At 41.4% G+C, this 26339-nt stretch overlaps 1 protein-coding gene across 2 annotated transcripts in view; it reads left to right on the top strand.

Annotated features, from left to right (window-relative positions):
• Positions 1-23382, top strand: part of LOC109896918 (calcium/calmodulin-dependent protein kinase type 1-like) — a 55873-nt gene extending 32491 nt beyond the window's left edge. For both annotated transcript variants that reach the window (XM_020491383.2, XM_031807225.1), the window contains 10 exons: positions 11302-11433; positions 17501-17575; positions 18868-19006; positions 19610-19736; positions 19910-19985; positions 20203-20315; positions 20852-20930; positions 21084-21171; positions 21351-21498; positions 21885-23382. In XM_020491383.2, coding sequence (XP_020346972.1) covers positions 11302-11433; positions 17501-17575; positions 18868-19006; positions 19610-19736; positions 19910-19985; positions 20203-20315; positions 20852-20930; positions 21084-21171; positions 21351-21498; positions 21885-21988 — 1081 coding nt within the window. In that variant the 3' untranslated portion in view covers positions 21989-23382. The remainder of the gene's footprint in view (positions 1-11301; positions 11434-17500; positions 17576-18867; positions 19007-19609; positions 19737-19909; positions 19986-20202; positions 20316-20851; positions 20931-21083; positions 21172-21350; positions 21499-21884) is intronic.
• The last annotated feature ends 2957 nt before the right edge of the window (positions 23383-26339 follow it).

Raw genomic sequence — 26339 nt, 5'->3', positions numbered from 1 at the left:
TAGTGTCATATTCTTTCAATTTTTTAATAATGTATTTAATGGTGCTCTGTGGGATGTTCAAAGTTTTGGATATTTTTTTATAACCCAACCCTGATCTGTACTTCTCAACAAATTTCTCCCTGACCTGTTTGGAGAGCTCCTTGGTCTTCATAGTGCTGCTTGCTTGGTGGTGCCCCTTGCTTAGTGGTGTTGCATACTCTGGGGCCTCTCAGAACAGGTGTAAAAATACTGAGATCATGTGAGAGATCATGTGACTCTTAGATTGCACACAGGTGGACTTTATTTAACTAATTATGTAATTGGTTGCACCAGATCTTATTTAGGGGCTTCATAACAAAGGGGGGAATACATATGCAGCCACCACTTTTCTATTTTTTTTAATATTTTTTTTAAATAAGTGATTTTTTTCATTTCACTTCACCAATTTGGACTATTTTGTGTATGTTCATTACATGCAATCCAAATAAAAATCTATTTAAATTACAGATTGTAATGCAACAAAATAGGAAAAAACGCAGAGGGGGATGAATACTTTTGCAAGGTACTGTATCTGATAAGGGCAGAAAGCTTACATTCTTGTTAATCTAACTGCACTGTCCAATTTACAGGAGCTATCACAGTGAAATAATACCATGCTATTGTTTGAAGAGAGTACAGAGTTATGAACTTGAAAATGTCTCAATAAACCAATTAGGCACTTTTGGGCAGACATGATACAACATTTTGAACAGAAATGCAATGGATCATTGGATCAGTCTAAAACTTTGCACATACACTACTGCTATCTACTGGTAAAAATCGAAATTGCGATAAACCTGGAATAATACATTGTGAACTTTCTCTTGCATTTCAAAGATTGTTTTTTTTTCTCTGTATTATGTTTCACCAGATCTAATGTGTTATATTTTCCTAAATTCATTTCACATTTCCACAAACTTCAACGTGTTTCCTTTAAAATGGTATCAAGAATATGCATATACTTGCTTCAGGCCCTGAGCTACAGGCAGTTAGATTTGGGTATGTCATTTTAGGTGAAAACAAAAGGGCTCGATCCTTAACTTAATTCACCAATACAGTTCTTGTTCGTCCCAAAAATATTGCTATCAGCTGGCCTGGTACATTGTTTGCTACTGCCACCCATTCAGGGTGCACTGTTTCAGTTTCAATGACTCAATATTTTGAACAAAAACGTATTACTTTAACTAAGACTGTGAATGTCAATACAATCAAACTAGCATGGGCACTTATCACAAGTCAGTCATAACGTGGCTAATAGGCTAGCTCATTTGTGTTAAACACAAGGCGCGTGGGCCGAATCGGACACACATGCAAGTATAAATGCGTCAACAGCTGAGTCATCTACTTTATGAAATTACAGCCTGATGTGCATGCTTCGGTGAATTCAACTTCAATTTCACTGCTTTCTTGTGCTCCTTTTACAGCAGGCAGCAGAGAGAACGTGTACAGACACATGCCACAGTTCTAGCTAGGCTACTAAAATGTTGCTGTCTGGCTTTGGTTTTTAAAGCTTGACAATGAATAACCAAAAAACTAAACCTGCAACAAAACATCATGCAAAAGAGAAACATGTAGGCCTATTACAGCAACATTTGCAGGCAAGTTCCAATTTAATTGTCAAGCTGTGGGTTAGGACAAGCATGCATTGGTAAGCAAGCTGCAGAAGGACGAGTAGGCTACTTTTCCCCATCTTTTATCAGTGCAATTTTGACAGCCTACTAGCTGAAAAAGTTTGAGATGGTTTATCTAATGTCCCCTCCTTAGATTTTAGCTCATCTTGCTCTGGCTAGCATTAGTTGTTGATCTGGTTGTTGTTGATGTGCATAGGCAACTGAGGGAGAGATGTAAGAGGACTCCCGTGGTATTTACATATTTGCAGAAATCCATTCAGGTGTATTTTGTAGCTTTAGGCGAAAGCTTTCTAATGATCTAAGGTCATTCTGTTGCAACTGCCTGTAGACACACAGTCCAGTTCAAAGTGCATGATGGCAGGCACATTTGGCAAATGGCTTATTTGCATATATAGGCCTAATGTAGCTCTGATTGGCTACTGGTCTGCGTAGATGCCGGTCCTGGACTGGACAGATGGTTTTTATTTGGTTGTATTTATTGCAGTGTCTATAAATTGTCCAAACGCGTGGCCGCTTTCCGACTCTATAGAATTTTCCAAAAAGCCTTACTATACGTCATTTCCAAACATTCTATGTATTTATGAAAACTTGAACATGACAATATCTAGGTGCTCGCTTGTCAGAAAATGTAAAATCTTTATATGAACAGATTTGAATACGATTTAATGTTGCTAAAATGCTGTCAGTTCCACTTTAAGCCTTGAGACAATTGAGACATGGATTGTGTATGTGTGCCATTCATAGGGTGAATGAGCAAGACAAAATAGTGCCTTTGAAAGAGGTATAAGAGTAGGTGCCAGGCACACCGGTTGTGTCAAGAACTGCAACACTGCTGGGTTTTTCACACTCAACAGTTTCCTGTGTATATCAAGAATGGTCCACCACCCTAAGGACATCCAGGCAACTTGACACAACTGTGGGAAGCATTGGAGTCAACATTGGCTAGCATCCCTGTGGAATGCTCTTGTAGAGTCCATGTCCTGACAAATTGAGGCTGTTCTGAGGGCAAAAGGAGGAAAGGGGTGCAACTCCATATAAGGAAGGTGCTCCTAATGTTTGGTATACTCACTGTAAGTCTTGAAACCTCACTATCGATTTGATCCCAATAGCCAGAAGGGGGAGACAAGTGAAGCTCAATGTCAATCTGTCTCATTTATTGATTTAAGTATTATGCTTTCATGTAATTTCAATGTGCCTGGAGAATTCCATTCACAGTGTCTTTTAAGCCTTTTAACTTGATTATCTGACACTGGACCCCTAACTCCATGCTAACAACTCCCAGGATGTAATCTTTCTGTGGGCACATCAGTCACTAATGGGCCGACCACCACCACCATAGATCTCTCTTTGCTTTGATGTCCACCAGCGAAAGCATGGGAAGGATCAGTCAGGAGAGCAGTGTTTTGAGGAATGCTTTGTGAGTTCTGACTAACTGCCCCCTGATACTTTTCATGCTAGCGGGAGGAAAGGGCTTTTTGGTATCAATTTACTCACAGGTTGTATGTCACTATTTCCAAGAACAGTGGTAAGCATGAATACTGTAACATGCGAAGCTTTTCAGTTTTTGGATGTATCAGTTTGGACATATCAGTGTACTTCAAGTCTATGAAGGTTTTAATAAAAGCTGTAAAGTGCAACCCAAAGTAGAATGTCTCTGTTTTTTTTGTGTCAGGAGAACAAATGGCTCACTAGAGACATGGACAGAAGTTCAGCAGCGTACATTAACCACCGGCAGCTCTGTCCTGACCCACTTCTATTAGTATCAACCCTGCATAATAGCAGCACAGCACAGGATAGCCTGCAGTGTCCGGGCCACACACACCTGGTGTTTGTCCCTCTTACATAAGACCATCTGCTTTCAACCACTACTGAGACAGGGGTTCATGACTGATGGCCAAATATGCCAGACACTCAGTAACACACAAGGCACTTTGGACAGCTACTATAGGAAAGATGTTAACTGAGTGTTTATCAAAGAGTCTGTTTAGGTAACCTTCTGTATGTTGAACCTTTTGGTGCCTTGGTGGTAGTCTGGGACATGCACTGTTCTATTAGGTTCTTGCTCTTTCAGTGATACGGCTCCCTGGCTTTCAGTTGGGTCATGATGGTACTTTGCTTTTTCTCCAGATTAGGATGACTCATGCTAAATAAATGGACATGAGGATGGTTTTATCACTTGCCAAATAGGAAAAAAGTAATCCCTCTGTATTTAGCTCAGTAAGAGTTAGTGAAAGTCTGCTTTATCACTTATCAGCATATGAGTTCCTTTGGCTGAACCTTTCTGTTCCAGTAGCTTCCACACTATATGTGACTACTTCTCCCAGCTGTGTTTTGTGTGCTTGTCAGATCGTAACAGATTCTTCTTCACAGAGCTTTTGAGGAAAAGTATCCTGCTTCTGAAGAAGGCTCATGCCTAAACTTGGTCAGCCTTTTCTCTAATAACACGTCTTTATTTTTAGCCCAGTTTCCTGTATGAAACGACTCATGGCTGGCACAAATGTGAGCATTTCTGTCAGCCTGGGTTTACTTTCATCTTTGTTAAAGTGTTAAATAGTCAAGCACATAAAATGTGAGTTTCCAATTCCTCTCCATTCCTCTGCCACCCTAAGTGTCCGCCCCCCTTATTATTTTGTCCCACTCTCTCCTCTGTCTCAGAGAACTAGTGGTGACTCCATCACAGAATAGGCCACAAAGCCTCAGCCAATCATACACAAGATGCACTGGGAATTGTGAGAAACAAGCAGAACAAATGTCCCTTTGACATCATGAATTCCATGGACGTTCCAGTTAAGTGTGCTTATTGGCCTTTATTGTCCTCATATTACCGTGTGCACTACGTAGTGTGTCCTGAGAGGAGTATGAGAGAAGTAATAGTAGGAAAGAGAGGACAGAGGGGAATATTAGTGGACATGGAAACACTATCGTAAGGGGATAGGGAGTAAAAATGGAGAACGAGGGGTGGAGGGTGATTCAGAGAAAAGGAGAGTGAGGGATATGAGGGGTTGTCCTCCATCTTCTGGCCAAGCCTGCTGTTGTCACAGTAATACCAGTCTGTAATCAGTTATCATAGATGATGCTGGCCCAATGGAGAAAAGGAGGAGGATAGGATGGAGGGATGAAAAAACAGAGAAAATTAATGTGAGAGCGAAAGAGATGGAAGAAAGAGATCAGGAGAGGGAAAGAAGATAGAGATGTCAAGGGGAGAGAGCGTGTGAGAGAGCAGGGAGGAGATGTCGCTCCTTTGATCAGTCTTGCAGAGCGGCGGAGGATAGGATCGAGGGATGAGAGGATTGAAGAGAGGAGAGAAAGAAGGGGAATGAGAGTGGTCTCTTTAATGAGCTCACCGGGACCATTGTTTCCATTAGGCAGGTTTGCATGTTATCAAAGGTGCTGAGGGAAGTTTGTAATGTCCACATCAGTAGGGCTATAGCAGGGGTGCCAGACAGTGGATTTCTTCTCTGTCATCACTGGCTTATGCAAGAACAGACTGGCTCCCCGGGCTAGCTGAGAGCCATCTGAGTGACCCTCAGGGGGATTAGCAATACACAGAGAAAACTGTCATTCACACTATATGCTGTTACTCATACTGTTAGACACAGCCCTATCAGGGTTCTCTTAAAGAAGCGTTTGTAGTCACGGCTGTCATTTTTGCAAGCAAATGGTCCAACATTTTGCCAGTGTGCTCTTTGAGTTGTATTTTGACACGCGCTATCAATGGCTTTTAGGCAAGATCTCAAACTGTCATATCATAGCGTTGAAAAGAGGAATGAAGGATTTCATCACTCGGTTGTTTTATTCAAAGTAGAGAGAGCTGACCTTTCCTTCGCCTTGCTTCATTTCGCTCATACAGTATGTTCTTGTTTCCTACCTGCTTGACCAAGTCTAAGTGGTACAGATGGCTCAGTTGTTGCATGGTCCAGAAAACACCAGGCCAATGTTCAGCAGGCAGGAAATAAGAGCAAAGGTCCAAGATGGTGTATTCCTATCTCAGTTTGCCTCACTATGGGGGAGCTCTGTGTTTGCTTCCCAGAATCTTACACACCAGCAGAGACTGCTTTCATTTTAGCCTGGTACTGCTTTATATGACCTTTATTTCTTCCACACGGCAACACTCTAATGAGTGTGTGTGGATGGGTGTTTGCCTGTGTGTGTGTTTGTGTATGTGTTTTGTATGAGTGTGTACACCTTTTTTGTGTGCTTTTGTGTGGGAGAGTGTGTTAAGCTTTGAATTCCTTTGATGCACAGCAAAGTCATTAAAATATGAGGCAGAGAGAGAGAGCGAACCACACTCACAGGGGGTTGCTATTAGCAATGGAATCTAAGCAACACCAAGTCTTTATTTTAAGCGCTATTTGCAGATGGGGAAAATGTTCTAACAATCTTCTACTGCCAGAGATTTAATGGCTCGATTATTCCAATGTTTGTTTTTTGTTTCATATAGAGCAGATACCCTTTGCTAGTCAGCGTTAATGTGTCGTAAGATCAGATAGGACAAGTGTTTTAACTTCCCCTGTTTGGCAATAACAAAGCTCTGTGCACTTTCTGGCCAGTGCATAGTGTTTTAGTGTATGTCTGCTTGATTCACCTTGTTTTATTGGTGCATATTAAAGTTGCATTGGTGCATAATAAGGTCTTGTATGACATCATGACTGCGTGATGACTTATGAACAACATATTCTGCAACTCTCTGATAACACTAGTCAGTCCTCCTGAACCTGTAGTTTGCATACAGACCATAGCCTTTACAAACAGTATGCTATAGTTTACATGTAGCTTATATACAGTTTGCATAAGGAGTGTGAAGCGATGAATTATACATGCACTGTATCATGGCTGTATATCGTAGGATACACTGTGTGCATTAGAGCTGGTAGTGTGTATGTGGTGTAGACCTATGTGTGGATAGGCGCTAGCTCCATGCATTACAGTATGTGTGGTATACGAGAGGACTGGTGCTAGCCCAATGCGTACAGCAGGATGAGTGTCAGTGTCCTGTGGCTACACTCATCCAGGCCTGCCATCCTGGTGCAGATGGAGAGCTTATTGGATTTCTACTGTAATTGTGTCTCAGAGGTGCCTGAGCAGTGAGGCCTGAAGCCTGAGGCAGCAGTATGGTCACTGTGGCTGCAGCTAGCCTACATGCTGTTCTCTAGAAGTCATATCCTGGGTGCTGCCTGCCTGGGACTAGTGTATATAGTAAATACTCTTTAGTACACTTAGATTTATAGAAAAAAGCTTGAACTTTGTCCTCTGTGTCTACAAGACAAAGACGATCACCTGTATTGAGTCAACTTGTTTTAGAGGAAATCCAATTGTAAAAGTTATTTGTAATCCAATTGTAAAAGTTTCAGAGGACAATCATACACACTTTTCACTGGCCCTTAGTGTATTTTTAACTCTCTCCCTTAGGGACACTGCCTGGCCACAGAATGAATTTGGCATTGCTTATGAAAGCCTTTGATTCAAGCAGTGAGGATCTTAAGGCTCCATTGGGACACTAGACTGTCAGCATAGTGACAGACTTTCTTAAGAAGCTCTGAAGCAAAATGTTGATTTAAGAGATGGACTAATAAGGGACAGTTGGCTGTTAAAATAACTTTCTGCTAGGATGCTTGACTATGTGAACAATTGGCTGTTTTAACTGTTGATTGACTTAAATACTAAACCTTTTGGAATTATTATCAGTATAGTTGACTGTTTGGACTGTTTGACTACACTCTTAGAAAAAATGGTTCCAAAAGTTTTATTCGGTTATCCTCATACGAGAACTGTTTCTGGTTCCAGGTAGAAACATTTTTGGTTCCAGGTAGAATTATTTTGAGTTCCATGTAGAACCCTCTGTGGAAAGGGTTTTACATGGAACCCAGAAGGGTTCTACCTGGAACCAAAAACGGTTCTTCAAGAGTGAAGTATGATAGTCTGTATGGAAGAGCACAAAGCTGTGTACTGTTGCGATAGGAGGGTGTTTGGATAGTGTCTAAGCTGTGTACGGTTGCGATAGGAGGGTGTTTGGATAGTGTCTAAGTTGTGTACTGTTGCGATAGGTGTGTGTTTGGATAGTGTCTATGTGAGTGTATCTTAGAGGAGGCTCTGTCTACTGGTATTAGTAGTATGTTGGGACTGTTTGGTGTTGGATAGTGTCAGGGCCAGGTGTCTTCCCCGACCTGTGTCTCTTGGTGATGATAGGAACATCCTGTTAGGATCAGCTCAGTAAACACCCACCCCCCGGCTCTGCTCCATCCCAGTCAAAACCCACAGCACAGCACAGCACGTCACTGAACCAAAACCACTCACCCTGTTCCTAATAAATATTAATAAGACTGCATAGTATATTTTCTTAACATCCCTCAAGATGTCAAGGGAAATTTTTTCAGCATTAGTCAGAAGGATCTATGTTGTTTGTTATGAAAAAAACTGGAGGTGATTTAAAGCCTCCAAGATGTTTTATAAGGCATCATTATCAGTCAAACATCTATATGTACTGTAGAGCATGTTTACTGTCTGTTATCACATATCTTTTGTGTAAATACAGCAGGTCTGTGAAAACAGGACACATTGGCACGTGAGAGGATGTGGTACTGTCATGTTTGATTATACCCTGACAATAGAGCAAGCTAATCCTGAAACAGACTTGCAAGTTTATGAGATCATCATTATCACCATCATCATCCATCATTGTTATTATCATGGGTCTTTTTTGGGAGAATGTTTGCACTCTGCCATTGCAATCTCTGCCATTTCTAGTCTGGTCTTTCTGGAGGCAGCTTCAGAGTTCAGAATTGCATTTGCTCCAGATTCTAGAGTGGAATTTGAACTGGTGACCTCCCCACCCTCTGCTGCAGGGCTGGATTTGGGCCCAGAGTCGCAATGACCAGTATAGAGCCATGTTTCCTAATGGTGAACTGTGGCCAGCAGTGGCGTGTATTCATGGAGGCAAAGGGAAGCTAGGTTTCCCCAAAAATGTACCAAGTTTCTTTTAAAAATATATTTAGTCTCTCTGTGTTTCACAATTTTCCTTTAATTATCAAGAGGCTAAATGTATCTCACCAGAGAAAGCATCTGAGTGAAACAGCGCTCCTCTGTCTCAGGATGTGTAGGCCAGTGATTCTGATCTAACCATAAATTCATACATTTTGCCCCTGACCTGAGAGGATGGAAGTTCAAAATGTAGCTAGATGTGGTATGATAATGTCTACTAGCTGGCCAGGTGCAACATTGCGCATGAAAGGAAGTTAGGCTAGCTCACACACAGTGAGCTAGAATTTGAGCTTAGGACAACAAAAACTTAAAGCGTGTACTGTATGACAGAGTCATGAAAGAGAGGAGGATGGCATTTCTGGATGAGACAACCTTTTAAAAAACTTACTTACACACACACACACACACACACACACACACACACACACACACACACACACACACACACACACACACACACACACACACACACACACACACACACACACACACACACACACACACACACACACACACACACACACACACACACACAGATATCATATTTAGCTCACGTTGATTAGTCTAAATAGTTTTTGGTATCTTAGTTCTCACTGTATTAGACTAATCATAGGTGATTTTATTATTCTGAACAATTGAAGTTGAATTGGTGCTGGAATAATAAATGCAGCTCCTGTTTTCTTTGCGACTTGTGGGAACTCTCCGTCTGAAAATGTTGAAAACATTAACTTGCTTGACCATGCTGTAGGTCAGGGTTACCCAACTGATGACCAAATTTGGCCTGTGGGGGGTCTCATTTGGACCCCGAAGTTTTCGGACCAACCCCCCCCAAAACATTTTTTTATTTCATTGTAGGACATAAAAGACTGTAAAAACACCAGGAAACCAGCTCCAAGTGATTTAATTTAAGAAATCTATTTCCAAGGATTCCCACGCATAATGGAGAGACACTTGATCGTATACAAATGTAAGCAAGGTTTGAAATTATTATGTTTTAGTCAAGCATTATACCTGTTTGGGATTTTACGGTCAATTTGCAGTCTACAAATTATTTATAATTATGTTCCCGGCCCCCTGACCATCCACTCAACAAAAAATCGTAACGCGACTGAATCTATATAGTTGATGATCCCTGCTGTAGGTCATGTTACTGTTTGTTGTGGACTTCACCGGACAGATGTTGCTCTCCAGTTTTGTGATGAAACAAAGGTGCGGTTGAATTTATTCTGCCACTGTCTTCTTATTGTCTCGGCCTTAGGCCTATATATGACGGTGGCAAGGGATATGAACTAACAGGTTATAGAGCAAACAACGCAATTATCACAACACATAGGTTGTAATCTGGATTTCTTTTCTGGCTTGGCTTCATCAGTGATTTTACCCAGACACCGCTACTGGTGGCCAGTCCCCTTGGGTCGTAGCTGGGTTGAGACAAGAAACATTTCTATTTAGTGAGTCACAAGAATACTAAAACGTTCCGTTTCCACAGTGAATTAGATGAGATAATATGTTTACACTTTGTCTTAGCAAGAGCAGGAAGAACACTCAACAACAATAACCATATACCAAATTCAAGACTTTGCACGACATTGAGGAATTACCATTGAAAACCCGGTTTCGTCAAATTGACAATTTATAAAAGATTTGTCTCTTTTGTTTTCCTGCTTGTTGTTGGTGTGAAATAACCCAGTGAGCACAATCATTCCCATTGTGGTTTAAGGTCAGTGATTGGCTTGACTCCTGAATGTTAAGCGTTTGATGCTGTTTTGCAGGGTTATAAATAGCATGCAAACGTTTTTTTTTTCTTTCTGTCCTTTCAAATGAATGAACCAGTCCCGAGGGTCAAAACACAAATCAAACACATCCTTTGTTGTCGTTACGTGTAACACCTGTGCCCATGTGTACCAAACACACAAACAATAACACGTGTTGTCCAACAGCCATTATGTCCTACTTTAATTCCAGGAAGTTAGAATCAGATGGAGCAAGTCCAATTTCATGTAATTTTAGTAAAATATTTGTATTCTCTGACTGTATATTTCACCTACGGCTTGCCATTAGTGAAGAAGAGGCTTCCACCATTTTGTTACGCAGCGTCTTCTCTGAGACCCTGGCATGGTGCCATCGTGCCATGCCTTGTCTTACTGTAGATTATGTTTGCATAAAACCTGCCCTCTGGGGCTTAAGGCTCAGCAATGTCCATGTCCTGCACACAGCTACCAGCAACCTAGAGAGAGATAAGACTGAGTGAGGCTGTTGAGTGTTACCACTGCATAACACACACATATGTACATAAACCACGCACATGTACACATACGTCCTCAGACATGTACGCAAGTTACAACACTTGAGGAAATAAGCCAACCCATATGCTCCCAGTCCAAAGTCCAGTTTCCTCAGTATTCGTTTATAGGATAAATAAATAAAAGTGAATGTTTGATGTAGGCCACTTCATAAAATCTAGAATGTTCCAAAATTAAGTGAGCTACCCCTGTAGAGTTGCTTCTGGTTCATAAACTTTAATAAGCAGTTTTTCCTTGCCATTGTTACAGTACCTCTGCTTGCTCTTTTGGAGTGTTTGTCCTGGGTTACTAATAAAAACGATTGCAGATGAAAATACATGTGATTGGCAGTCTGTGTTGTCTTTGGCTGACCTGTCTCGTTTTTGTTTCAGGGGGGCTTTCTCCGAGGTGGTCCTAGCAGAAGAGAAAAGGACCCAGAAACTGGTGGCCATCAAATGCATCCCTAAGAAAGCCCTGGAGGGCAAAGAGAACAGCATTGAGAACGAGATTGCTGTCCTACACAAGTGAGTGACACGCACATACACACCCACATGTTGCTCATCAGTTTTAGGGGAGGAGGAGATTTAACTCTGAGTCAGATAGTGACTACAATTGCGGTAATGACAGTCTGGTTAAAATACCTCACTTTAAAACAGGGGAATTACGTACCAAGCCGGAAACAACGGAACTAGAGGGGCCTAAGCTATTTATAGTGCTCTTGTTGCCTGGGTTACAGGAGACACATATGCCTAGTGAATATACAGGGATCCTTCTAGAGGTGAGGATTGGGGTTCGATAGGGAGAGAGTGAGACATAAAGAGAGAAAGAAAGAGACATACATAGACCATAGATTAAACTACTAAAAGTAAAAATAAGCCAACATTTCTTTGAGTACTGTTAGATGATGTTACTACTGCCCCCAGGACAGAGCTGCTTAGTCACCGAAAGTGTTCTCAGATAGCAAGGAGGTAGTTAGAAGACAACATCAGTGATCAAGATTGTGGATGTAGTTAACATCATTGTAGAAGTCAGCGGGTAGTTACTATCAGTGTGAAGGGTTGTGGATACAGTTATCTGTTGAGAGAGAGAGAGTAAACCCTTTATAGAGGGGCTGTGCCACTAATCTTCCTTACTGTATTGTACTGAGAGAGAGATCATAGCTTTCACCTGGTCAGTCTGTCATGGAAAGAGCAGGTGTTCATAATGTTTTGTGAAAATGTTTATAATGCCCTTTTAGTGTAAGAGCTGTAGCCTAATATAGTGTACTGTACTGTATCCCCCAGAGTACTGCATGAAACCATTAGTCAGCCCCTGTATGGAGCAATTCATTACCTCCGCTCACTCTCTCCACTCAATAAAACATACTTTACTGAGACCATAATGAAATCAAAGGGCTTTTATAATCTCCCTCTTGTCTCAGTTGGATCACTGCCAATGACAAAGTGTTGTGTTTTCCCCCAGACAACAGTGTTTCAGAAAGGGCATAGTTACACGTGATACTAGATTAATTTAAAAAATATTTTTTAATATTTTTTATTTCACCTTTATTTAACCAGGTAGGCTAGTTGAGAACAAGTTCTCATTTACAACTGCGAACTGGACAAGATAAAGCATAGCAGTGTGAACAGACAACACAGAGTTACACATGGAGTAAACAATTAACAAGTCAATAACACAGTAGAGAAAAAAAGAGAGTATATACATTGTGTGCAAAAGGCATGAGGAGGTAGGCGAATAATTACAATTTTGCAGATTAACACTGGAGTGATAAATGATCAGATGGTCATGTACAGGTGTGCAAAAGAGCAGAAAAGTAAATAAATATAAACAGTATGGGAATGAGGTAGGTAAATTACCGTGGGCTATTTACCGATTCAGAGTGTTAATATGACATGTAGCCTACCCAGTGTTTATATGACATGTAGCCTATTCAGAGTGTTTAATATGACATGTAGCCTATTCAGAGTGTTTAATATGACATGTAGCCTATTCAGTGTTTATATGCAGACTATGTACAGCTGCAGCGAACGGTTAACTGCTCAGATAGCAGATGTTTGAAGTTGGTGAGGGAGATAAAAGTCTCCAACTTCAGCGATTTTTGCAATTTGTTCTAGTCACAGGCAGCAGAGAACTGGAACGAAAGGCGGCCAAATGAGGTGTTGGCTTTAGGGATGATCAGTGAGATACACCTGTTGGAGCGCGTGCTACGGGTGGGTGTTGCCATCGTGACCAGTGAACTGAGATAAGGCGGAGCTTTACCTAGCATGGACTTGTAGATGACCTGGAGCCAGTGGGTCTGGCGACGAATATGTAGCGAGGGCCAGCCGACTAGAGCATACAGGTGGGCGGTATAAGTGGTGGGTGGTATAAGGTGCTTTAGTAACAAAACGGATGGCACTGTGATAAACTGCATCCAGTTTGCTGAGTAGGTGTGGTGCGGTTCCATGTTTGATCTGTCCTCTCTCTGAGCCTCGTCAGTGTGACAAGTGTCTGTCATCAATGAGGTGCTGTTCGTTTCTCTGATTGTCTGGCTATCTGTTGGTCAGTCTCAATACGACTCCTATACAACTGAGTGTACAAAACTAGGAATCAGTGTAGATGAAGGGGAGGAGGCATGTTAAAGAAAGATTTTTAAGCCTTGAGACATGGATTGGGTATGTGTTTCATTCAAGGGGTGAATGGGCAAGACAAAATATTTAAGTGCCTTTGAACAGGGTAGTGCATACCAGATTCACCGGTTTGTGTCAAGAACTGCTACGCTGCTGGGTTTATCACACTCCCTTGTGTGTCAAAAATGGTCCACCACCCAAAGTACATCCAGCCAACTTGACATAATTGTGGGAATCATTGGAGTCAACATGGGCCAGTAGTTACCCGTCTGCTTAAATTCCATGGGAAGAATGACTAATGTTGGCTCTCCCTGTAAGTGTCAGTTGCTGCTATACTGAAGACTTAGGACATAAAAAAATTGTTACCTTTATTTAATGAGGCAGGTCAGTTAAGTACAAATTCCTATTTGCAATGACGTCCTACCCCGGCCAAACCGGGAAGATGCTGGGCCAATTGTGCGCCGCCCTATGGGCCAGATGTGATGCATCCTGGATTCGAACCAGGGACTCTTGCACTGAGATGCAGTGCCTTCACGTAATATCATTCTTTATGGGCAGGTCTTCTCAAAATTTTGTGACACAGATGGATGAATTATCGGTAGTTTAAGGGGAAAGCAATGTATTCTACCTGTGCTGTGCCATGCTACATTGGTGTAGAGAGACCTAGAGATAGAGTAGGAGCTACTCTTGCAGTCATAGGAGGACTCAGCCTTGTGTCAGAGCATTGTTAGCTTTCTACCCCATGAATGGTTCTGCACTCCTGCAGAGCTAATACCAAAGATAGAAAAATGGCAGTGAAGAAGATGTGTCAGAGTGTCTAAGAGAGATTGAGAGATTGTGTGTGTTTGTAGGCGAGAATGGGGCTGATGGTAGAAAACTGCCTCCAAAGCAGTGAATCACCAGTGTTCTGTCACCACGCCAATGACTCTCAGGGCCGACGGAATACACTGCTCAACCAATTAGAGAGCTGTGTGCCACCACACAGTCTGACCACTCGTGATAAAACTCTACCTCCAGATAACTAATATTACCTTTTTAATATATATTTTTTTACTTGTAGTGCTCCCTATGAAGTTAATTTATATACAAAAATGATCTAAATGATCTGAGAGAAAATTGAAATGCTATTTTTAACAATCACACTGTGTCAAGAAAAATACTGTTCTGTATTTCTCATGGTAACGTAAACTGAGCATAAAAATATTAGGAACAGCTTCCTAATATTATGTTGCACCACCCACTTTTTGCCCTCAGAACAGCCTCAATTCGTCGGGCATGGACTCTACAAGGTGTCGAAAGCTTTCCACGGAGATCCTGGTCCATGTCGATTCCAATTCATCCCACAGTTTTGTCAAGTAGGTTGGATGTCCTTTGGGTGGTGGACCTAGGCCTGTTGTGGTGACCCTATTACCGCCACACCGGCAGTCATGAGTCATGAAGGCAGTCAAATTCCCCGTGACCGTTTAGTCATGGTAATTAGGCTTCTCCAAGCTCTGATGTTGCTGCTGGTCATTAGCAGCCTACCAAACTTGCTAACTGCCTGGTACTCAGCACTCTATTGCCCCTCTAATCACTCTGACATAAATGCAAATGTTATCGAAAATCTAATCAAATATTTAATGAGAGCCCATGAGCTCATGTTGGGCAACATTTATAGGCTATGCAATTGCGTGAGAAAACAGAGTCATGGCCTCTACTAAAAAAAAGGAGGTTCCCATCAGCTTTCTATAGACTAGGCCAACTATTTTTACTTCTCCACTTTCCTAATATTAAGCACATTGTTTACCTTTACAACAGGACTATCTGGCTGGCATGAAAATGAACCACAGGAAAGAATCCTCCATTCACTATTTAAGTGCATAGATGACATGTATTTTTTCCCAGTGCCCCTGTTTCGAGACAGCTCCATGATAATGGTACATTCTAAATCAAAACAAATTTCACACATGTATTATTTAGTATATGTAAAGAAAAGATTAAATCAAGAATAGTCTGATGGGTGTCAATATTATCCTAGCACTTGTGAATTATATATTGTCACTTGTGAATGATGCCCAGCATAAGAAATGTTCATTTTTTTGGCGACTTTCTCATGTAGCCTAACCCACAGGCCTATGTGTTTTTATATGGTTTGCATCACAACCGAAGTGGCCAAATAACGTCTTGAAATGAAGCACATTAATACGCTTTACAAGGGGTTTAGAGCCTAACTGGCATACATAAGCAGCACGTGAGTTTCAAGTTTGGGGAAGATCAAAAGTGACTGCAAAATCACATTTGCTAGTGGTGTTTTCCCGTTAATGGCACATTTGCGCTTATAGCCTACTGCCATGTGTGCATTGCAGCGCTTCTAATGTGAAGAAATAGCCTAATAGTTTATCAACATTTTAAGCTCAACATTCTGATCTCTTGCATCAGCCACATTGCGTATAAAAATATTTTTTTATGCTAGGGGTTGTATTGATTTGGGATCTATTGCACCCCACAACTGTCCCAGACTATGTTTGGAATATTTCTTTCTTGCACAGAATAGAATAGGCCAACTTTTGTACTATGGGGATAGTAGATTGCTGTTCGTTAGGCCTATTCATCTGGTTGGCTGATGAAAAGTAAATGTGGACAGTTCTTCTAATATCTTCAATATGCACCTCGGAATTGGATAAGGACACTCGCAGTTGCATCCCTGATATGTCTGTCTTCACTTGTAGCCTGTGAGAAAGACCTGATCACGTGATGAAGAGCCATGTGAGTGAGAGGCGCTTCAGATTGCGCAGCAATCAGGAAGAAGGGGACAACGCTGCACTCCAGACCGCAAAAGGCATAGATTCTTTTTAGGGTGCATTACGGCCACAAAGGGGATACTGCTGTGAAATTCGAGGCATTATCAAGTGCTTGCTAAATTGTGATTGAGAGACTTGAAGTGTGTACAGCCTGCAAAAAAATAAAGCAGAGCTCATACCTTTTCAATCAACCTTTTTCAAATCATCATTTGTCTCATCATTTGTCTCATCATGCAGCCTTACAATGTATAAAAAATCTAAACATATAGCCCAATGTTTGTACAACAACTAAAGTTACTTTAAAACTCTAAATTAAGTATATAGGACTACCTACTTATTTGTTAACCGCTCAACACAGAATAGTCGCATGTGCGCACTCCCTCAAATCGTTTGGAGAAAATATTTACATTTTATTCAGCTTTGTTCAGTTGTATTCTTCATACTCTAAAATAATGCCACGGAATTCAAAGCAAATCTTGTCTGCTAAATAGACTAGTGTAGCCTACAGCCATTTGGCATAGCCACATCAGGACCTAACATAAGGACAACTCAGAGTATGCTGTTCTTTTCTTCTGAAATAGACTACATTTTCTTCATATCATGCTTCTTCAGACCTGTCTAAATTAAATAATGGATTTATTGTGATGGTGTAGGCTATATTATATGGATTTATTAGACTTTTTAAAATGTAGATGTTCCCAAGGTCTGCATCAGTGGCTTGTATGCTATGTGTGGATGCCAGGAGATGCTAAATGTGTTTATGTTAATTAACGCTCAATTACCATGAGACCGACAGTTATTTGCTTGACAATCAGCGGCTGACAACATTTTGTGACTGCCACAACCCTAGGTGGACCATTCTTGAGATGCACAGGAAACTATTGAGCATGAAAAACCCAGCAGCATTTAAATTCTTGACACAAACCGGTACCTACTACTATACCCCATTCAAATGCACTTAAATCTTTTGTCTTGCCCATTCACCCTCTGAATGGCACACGTACACAATACATGTCTCAAGGCTTAAAAATCATTATTTAACCTGTCTCCTCCCCTTCATCTTCACTGATTTGAAGTGACATCAATAAGGGATCATAGCTTTCACCTGGATTCACCTGGTCAGTCTAGGTCATGGTAAGAGCAGGTGTTCATAATGTTTTGTGTTTGTGACTATGACTCTAAAGTTCTCTCCCTCTCTCTAGGTTAAAACATGCCAACATTGTTTCCCTGGAGGACATCTTTGAGAGTAAAACCCACCTCTACTTGATTATGCAGCTGTGAGTGACCATCCTGCTGTCTTTATTTTGTCCTTCTTTCTGCTATCTCTCTCTGTTCTCCAATTCTACCCACGTCAACACTTTCTGCCCCTAAATCAACTCACTCTCTGCAGCCTTCAGTTTAAAAACTTTCAGGATTATGCCTCTGCAATGTGTGTTTGCGTGTGTGTTTCAGGCTCCCTGCCTGTGCTGTCTCCCACGCACAGTGTCATTCTCCATTAATTACTCTCTGAGCTCAGGGGCCTTTCTGTTCACTGATCTCAAGAGAAGCCCCCCTCCCACACACATACAGACATACACTCGCAGCATCGTGCCTGCTGACAACCACTGGGGAATATGCCCTCACACAGTAACTTTGCTCTCTCCCACCCATCTCTCTTCCTGAAATGTCAGAAGGTGTGGAGCAAGTTAGAGACATAGAGAAAGGAGGAGAGAGAGAGTTTTTTTGCTGTAGAAAACAGTGGGTGGTGTGATGACAGAGGGATGTTGTGTTCACTTTAGCAAAACTGCCGTAAGGGCAGTCAGATTTAACCAAAGAACAGTTGTGGGTTTGCACACATAAAAATCCCCTCTCTCTAACTCTTTCTCTCACTCTTCCTCCTTTTCTCTCCCCCTCTCTTTGGGAGGCAGCTTGACAAGGCTTAAGCTTGTTGTTAGTGCTGAATCATAGAGAGCAGTGGTGGGTACATCTAGGAAGAAGTGATGCCTCCACCTAGTGGTGATGTAGGTTGAAGATAGATAAAGGTTGAAGATAGATAAAGCAGGTTTAAATTAGACAACATATAATCAAATCAAATTGTATTGGTCACATACACATAGTAAGCAGATGTTATTGCGAGAGTTGCGAAATGCTTATGCTTCTAGATCCGACAGTGCAGCAGTGTCTAACAGGTAATATCTAACAATTCCACAACGAAACGTAATACACACAATCTAGTAAAGGGATGGTATAAATATATATAAGTATACAATATATGGATGAGCAGTGACCGAGCCGCTAAGATCCAATAGATCATAAAGAATAGATAGTGAAGGATACAGTATACATTATATACATATGAGATGAGTAATGCAAGATATGTAAACATTCTTGAAGTGGCATTATTAAAGTGACTAGTGTTTCATTTGTTAAAGTGACCAATGATATCAAGTCTGTAGGTAGGCAGCCGCCTCCCTGTAGCAGTTAGACGGCAATATATAGCAGTTTGTTGGCCATATGTAGCAGTTAGATGGCCATATGTAGCAGTTAGATGGTCATATGTATATCAAAATCGTTCCTCTTCTCTATCCAGGGTGTCTGGTGGGGAGCTGTTTGATAGGATTGTGGAGAAGGGATTTTACACAGAGAAAGATGCCAGCAAGCTTATTCAGCAGATCCTGGATGCTGTCAAATACCTCCATGACATGGGCATCGTACACCGCGACCTGAAGGTGAGCCTGAGTCAAGGGTCAGGTGGTGAGGACGATATTTAGGTGTGCATTTAGGGGCTCCAGAGTGGCGCAGCAGTCTAAGGCACTGCATCTCAGTGCTAGAGGCATCACTACATACCCAGGTTTGATTCCAGGCTGTATCACAACCGGCCGTGATTGGGAGTAAGGGAAGGACAAAGGTGAGCCTGAGTCAAGGGTCAGGTGGTGAGGACGATATTTAGGTGTGCATTTAGGGGCTCCAGAGTGGCGCAGCGGTCTAAATAGTCACAAGACTGGATGAGTGATAGGTATCCCCACTATGAAAACTGCAATGTTGAATTTTCACCATTTTACCTTTTAATAATTAGTGTATTACTAATTACGAGAGGTTAAAGGGTGACCTTGTAGTATAGAAAATGTTTGTTTCCTATGCTAGTGTTTTGCCCCAAGCATTCTGCAGTGACTGCAAATTAGATTAATTAACTATAATTTGTTTACAGGCAGTTCAGCAGAGTGTAAACTGATTGATCATTAGTTTGGATAACTAATTATTTCCCCAGTGTGTGCATGTGTGTGTTAAATGTTTGTGACAATAAAGTTGATTGATTTCTCTGTCTTTCCCAGCCGGAGAACCTTCTGTACGACAGTATGGAGGAGGACTCTAAGATCATGATCAGTGACTTTGGCCTGTCCAAGATCGAGGGATCTGGAAGTGTCATGTCCACAGCCTGCGGAACTCCAGGATACGTGGGTAAGGAGGACTGGCACTGATCAGTGCATGCCTGTGTGTGTGTCTTTATCTATGTGTGAAGAGCATGTGTTTTGTATGATTTTAGTCTGTTTGAGAGCAAGCACACACACAGTGATCATGTCAGACTACATGTGTAATGATGCTGATGAAAACACTGTTCTGATGTCTTGCAGCCCCTGAAGTGTTGGCCCAGAAACCCTACAGCAAGGCGGTGGACTGCTGGTCTATCGGGGTCATCGCCTACATCCTGTGAGTTATGGGCTTGGACTGACTCTTTAACTTTAGTCTTTCTCCTACCAGTCTTAAAACATCATTTCTGTGTTACATTTCTTTCCACTACATTGTTTTCAACAATCAACTCATACCAGATCAATGACAACTTCATGGATGAATTTTGAAGTATGAAAGCACCACAACAGGTCTCCTAACTCTCCTGTGATGCCTTTACTCTCTTATTCTGACACAGTTTGTGTGGATACCCTCCGTTCTATGATGAGAATGACGCCAAGCTCTTTGAGCAGATCCTGAAGGCTGACTATGAGTTTGACTCTCCGTACTGGGACGATATCTCTGACTCAGGTACAGTAATCCTCTCCTTTCTCTGCTCCCTAGAGAGAGAAACAAAACCTGGACACTACAGCATAGTGCAATACACTATGTATAACATTATGTTGCCATTATTAGTTCCCCTTGTCAGCAGTTTCATATTAATGGAAATTACTCCCTAGCTCTAGGGTTTGTCATGCTTTGAGTGTCTGCCAAGCTGTCAGTGTGTATGGGATTAACCATAAGACACTCACTGGCCATAGAACAATCACTGAGGCCCTGTGAGATCACATTTTCTTAGTCCTGTAGGGAGTTTCTGAAGTCAGGTCAAAGGCATGTGGACAGTTTTTCTTTTTACTGTCAGTCTGGACAGTGTTTCTGATGTAGTGAAGCTTCTTGTACTATAGTAACCTGGGAGCTAGTCTATTTCTACTTTAGCTACCTTTTTTTGTCATCTGTAAGTAGCATTATTAGTTACTGTATATCTCATGTAAATTAAGAAAAAAGGCATTGTTTTTGGGTGAAATATGTGAGTTGTAAATGTGTGTCTGTTCACGTGTTGTTTTCAGCCAAAGACTTCATAGTTCACTTGATGGAGAAGGACCCCAGGATACGCTACACATGTGACCAGGCTTTGCAGCACCCCTGGTAGTGTACACCATATTCTCCTTCACACACACACAGGCATGCACATAACACAACTTTATCATAATCTACTACATTTGTGCTTTTGTCAAGTTTTCACCTGTTCTTGTGACAACCAGCTAAACTTGTCCCCTCATGGCTTTCTCTGTTCCTCAGGATCGCTGGTGACACAGCTCTAGATAAGAACATCCATGAGTCTGTCAGTGCCCAGATCAAGAAGAACTTTGCCAAGAGCAAGTGGAGGGTGAGTTACTTTTTCTGTGCACCTGGCCTTATTCAAAATGCAAAGACATTTCTGCTTTGTTTTGTATATAAGTAGAATCCTGCAGCATTCAGCTGTCTGTCATTGTCAGTACAGTTTTCTATGGCAGTTATTATGTATCACTTTTAAACATTTTGATTTGAATGTGCTCCCTTCCGCAGCAAGCGTTTAATGCCACGGCAGTGGTGCGTCACATGAGGCGTCTGCAGCTGGGCACTAGTCAGGAGGGCCCCAGCCAGACCACCCTGCCCAGCACCCTCCGAGCCCACCTACTGCTGCCCGAGGCCACAGAGACAGAGCACACCACCGGTCAGTGGGGCAAACCTCCATCACACAACACAAGTTAGGACTAAGTGTAGCAAAACATAATTGAATAACTGGAGACACGACATAAAGGCTTAATTTAGCTGTTCTGTTTTGTTCATCCCCAGTATGTCTTGTTGCTATGTACAGTATGTTGTTAGTGAATAACCAGTCCCTTTCACAGTGTATTAGGCTCAGGCTTACGTACTTCTCAAACACAATCAGTTACACTGTCTCACTCATTAACACTTTGATATGTAAATCCTTGTCTAATGCCCAATAGGGTACTGTTTGAAATAAGCTAATAAGAGGTAGATTTATAGTGTAGATAGAAGCGTCCAGAGTTTTCAGATTTCTGTGTGGTGATCATCCACTCTCACTCTGTGTTCCAGAGTCTTCTTGCGAGGGATGCTGCTCCCAGAGTGCTGATGGGGGGGCTGAGCGCGACCCCCTCTCCAACTGCACCTACCGCTGCCATCCAACCAGTCTGGTCTGATCCCTGCCCAGCAATGGCTTTCCCATGTATTTACCTCTGGACACCAGCGAACTCCCCAGTCAGGCCAGGAGTACAGAGTTGTTCCAGTGCCCTGCCAACAGGGGGGGCAGGCGGGTTATGAATTCAGGTTGGGGAGGAGGGACTTGATGCCAACAAGAGGAGGTAATTTGAACGGATTGTGGGAGATGAGGAGAACAAAGAGGAGGAGAGGTGTGGTGCCCAGAGTAATCCTGGGTATTATTTTTTGAGGTGCGGGACAAACTGTTTACTCGTCCTTTTAAAATGTGTGTCTGCTTTTTACATTTCTGCATTTATGTACATGTTGTTTTCTATCTTAATTATCCTTCCCCTTTGACAACTTCTAGAAAGAGAATCCACTAATGATATCTGCATGGTCAGAAGACAGGTCCCTATTGGAAACATGTGTTTTATTGCACAATCATGTATGGTGGTAACCATTGTGTTATAGTTCCTGTACTGCAGATACACATCTTTATGACGATAATAAGTCTAGCCCCTCAGAATTATAATTGTATGGCTTTGTTGTATTTTATATTTGTATAAATGTAGCCTTACAATACACAGATGCATTCACCTAATACCACTGCTGGAGAATCCATGTGGGAATACTCCATCTATTGGACTATATATTTTCTTTTTTTTCTCAGCATGTTTGTGCTTCACCACTCTAAGTTTGTGGTTGTGCTCCCCAGGCTTGTAACAGAACAAGGCTTTCTGATTTGAACTAATTCAGCACAGGGACTTCCTCTCTATGCCTTTAGGACAACGTCAAAGGTTTCTTTTCTTGTAGCTTTTACAAATTTTAAGATACACCTATATCTCTGTACAGTTAATGCAGCATTAGAGGCGATTTTCATTTCTATCATTGTATTGTTGTATATATTTCATTGTGGTAATTGAATCATTAAAATACAGACTTTTCTCTTCTGTCTAGATCTCTTTCCCACTTGAGAAGTGTAATACCTCATGGGAGATAGACTTACATACACAGCCATTCCTCTTAGTACTAAGAATAGGTCTCAGTTAACCCACAGTTTTTACTCCTTGATGTTTCTTAAAAGCCACACTCTTCCCTATGGCGGGAATATGATCCCGTTGATAAAGCTGCTCAAGGCTTAATCCATTATAGATATTACTGTAAGACCATGTAGAATGAAATGAGGTCCAGCCTTTCCTCAACCCAAAGCAGGGTGTGGATGTTTTTAACTAAAGACACATTTGTAAGTGTAGATACTTATCTGACCATGTAGATACTACTAACGTTCCCACTTTGACTACTCTTCCATGGATCTTACCTCCATTCATATTTTGGTTGTTTTCCGAGCCAATGTATCTGTACAGAGAGAATTTGAATTAAAGAATGTAAATATACATCTCATTGTCTCACCTCATCATTTCTTCTATCTCACTCATCGTAAGGTTATTTAGATCTAAAAGGGAAAGCAGGATTTTTTTATTAGAGGACTTTACTCTACAATTTTTTTTCCCACAGTTCAGTTCATGACCTTTCCATCATCTTCATACATTTACTGTACACAGCACTAGCTGACAATAGAACAGATGTGCCATATTATACTCGTACTTTGATTAATGAACACATACTCACTTGATTTAATTATCTGATGAGAAGGGCACAATGTGTTTCCATCACCAGGACAGTCCAGTCCAGTGGATTGTTGCTCCTACTGTAAGTACGTTTTTAGGGCTTTCTAACTTTCATTCCAATAGCCAAGTGAACAAGACTTGGAAGTGAGGCAACGCGAGGCTAGAGGGGAGAGGGACGTGATCCTATCCTCTCTGTCTCAGAAGAGGCTAGTGGGAGGAGCTATAGGAGGACGGGCTCATTGTACTGGCTAGAATGGAATAAATGGAATGGTATAAAACACGTTTGACTTCAATCCATTAATTTCATTCCAGCCCTTACAATGAGCCCGTCTTCCTATAGCTCCTCCCACCAGCCTCCTATGTGTCCTTACTCCCTCCAGCTAGTACCATGCACAGGCATTGACTCTACAGACCTTCTTGCCATAGCCTGCATTGCATTTAAAGCTAATTGATTGACATATTTGCCTTGGCGTTTCCTGTTTCAGTGACTTTTGTGTACTGTGCTGGTCTAAATGCTGATCATTGACTGTGCTGTTCCCCTTATCGATATTGAGCTGTGATTGATTGTTTCTTACAGTCAAAATATAGACCTTTTGATTCAGTGTTTCTGTCAATGTTGTGTACTCGGCAGTCTACTCTACACAATTCCCCATCGGTTATCTTTCAAAGAGCCATTCATTAAACTGAGAGTAGAACTATTTTCATAACCAAGGAATGACTTCAAATAAAATTAGCACGGTGTTAGCAACTTATCACTAAAAAGGAGGCAACATTTTATTTCCTGAGCTGAGATTATCAATGAGATAGACTAGATGTTGAGGTCTTCCAGATAAAGTGGAGGTGAACCAGGACAGGGACTAATGCCTGTGTCTCTTTCTGCTCAGTGATGTTATTATATAGTGTGTGAGAATTCAAAGAGGCTAACTCTTCTCCAACCCTGGCTTTCCCCTTGAATGAGTCTTTTGATTATATTGTACATTTTTGTTTACTTTGTTAAACTAAAGTCATAGTGAATCAAATTATTCAAACCCCCCAAAAATCAATTTTCATTCCAGGTTGTAAGGCAACAAAATAGGAAAAATGCCAAGGGGTGTGAATACTTCCGCAAGCCGCAGTACACATTGACATTTGCTTACTCCAATTTAACAATCTGAACAAATCCTTTGATAAGAAAAGTATGTTAAATTGTATTATCTGTTCTTTACATTTTTTTCGAAGTAAATTGAAAAATTAATATTTGTATGCATATACAGTTGAAGTCGGAAGTTTACATACACTTAGGTTGGAGTCATTAAAACTTGTTTTTCAACCACTCCACAAATGTCCTGTTAACAAACTAGAGTTTTGGCAAGTCGGTCAGGACATCTACTTTGCGCATGACACAAGTAATTTTTCCAACAATTGTTGACAGACAGATTATTTCACTTACCATTCACTGTCTCACAATTCCAGTGGGTCAGAAGTTTACCTTGCCTGTGCCTTTAAACAGCTTGGAAAATTCCAGAAAATAATGTCATGGCTTTAGAAGCTTCTGATAGGCTAATTGACATAATTGGAGTCAATTGGAGGTGTACCTGTGGATTTATTTCAAGGCCTACCTTCAAACCCAGTGCCTCTTCGCTTGACATCATGGGAAACTCAGCCAAATAAATAAATCAGCCAAGACCTCAGAAAAAAATTGTAGATCTCCACAAGTCTGGTTCATCCTTTGGAGTAATTTTCAAATGCCTGAAGGTACCACATTCATCTGTAAAAACAATAGTACGCAGTACCGCTCAGGAAGGAGACGCGTTCTGTCTCCTAGAGTTGAACGTACTTTGGTGCGAAAAGGGCAAATCAATCCCAGAACAACAGCAAAGGACCTTGTGAAGATGCTGGAGGAAACAAGTACAAAAGTATATTTTATCCACAGTAAAACGAGCCCTATATTGACATTGCTCCAAAACCGCCATAAAAAAGGCAGACTACTGTTTGCAACTGCACATGGGGACAAAGATCACACTTTTTGGAGAAATGTCCTCTGGTCTGATGAAACAAATATAGAACTATTTGGCCATAATGACCATAGTTATGTTTGGAGGAAAAAGGGGGAGGCTTGCAAGCCGAAGAACACCATCCCAGCCGTGAAGCACGAGGGTGGCAGCATCGTGTTGTAGTGGTGCATTGCTGCAGGAGGGACTGGTGCACTTCAAAAAATAAATGGCATCATGAAGAAGGAAAAGTATGTGAATATATTGAAGTAACATCTCAAGACATCAGTCATGTTAAAGCTTAGTCACAAATGGGTCTTCCAAATGTACAATGACCCCAAGCATACTTCCAAAACTGTGGCAAAATGGCTTAAGGACAACAAAGTCAAGGTATTGGAGTGGCCATCACAAAGCTCTGGCCTCAATCCTATAGAAAATTTGTGTGCAGAACTGAAAAAGCGTGTGTGAGCAAGGAGGCCTACAAATCTGGCTCAGCTACACCAGTTCTTTCAGGAATAATGGACCAAAATTCACCCAACTTACTGTGGGAAGTTTGTGGAAGGCAACCTAAAACGTTTGACCCAATTTAAACAATTTCAAGGCAAAGCTACCAAATACTAACTTCTGACCCACTGGGAATGTGATGAAAGAAATACTGTATAAGCTGAAATAAATAATTCTCTCTACTATTATTCTGACATTTCACATTCTTAAAATAAAGTGCTGATCCTATCTGACCTAAAACAGGGAATTTT

The sequence above is a fragment of the Oncorhynchus kisutch genome, linkage group LG1 (genome assembly GCF_002021735.2).
Source record: "Oncorhynchus kisutch isolate 150728-3 linkage group LG1, Okis_V2, whole genome shotgun sequence".
Taxonomy (NCBI): Eukaryota; Metazoa; Chordata; class Actinopteri; order Salmoniformes; family Salmonidae; genus Oncorhynchus; species Oncorhynchus kisutch.
Note: the sequence above shows the minus strand (reverse complement) of the source record. Positions and strands in the feature narration are given on the sequence as shown.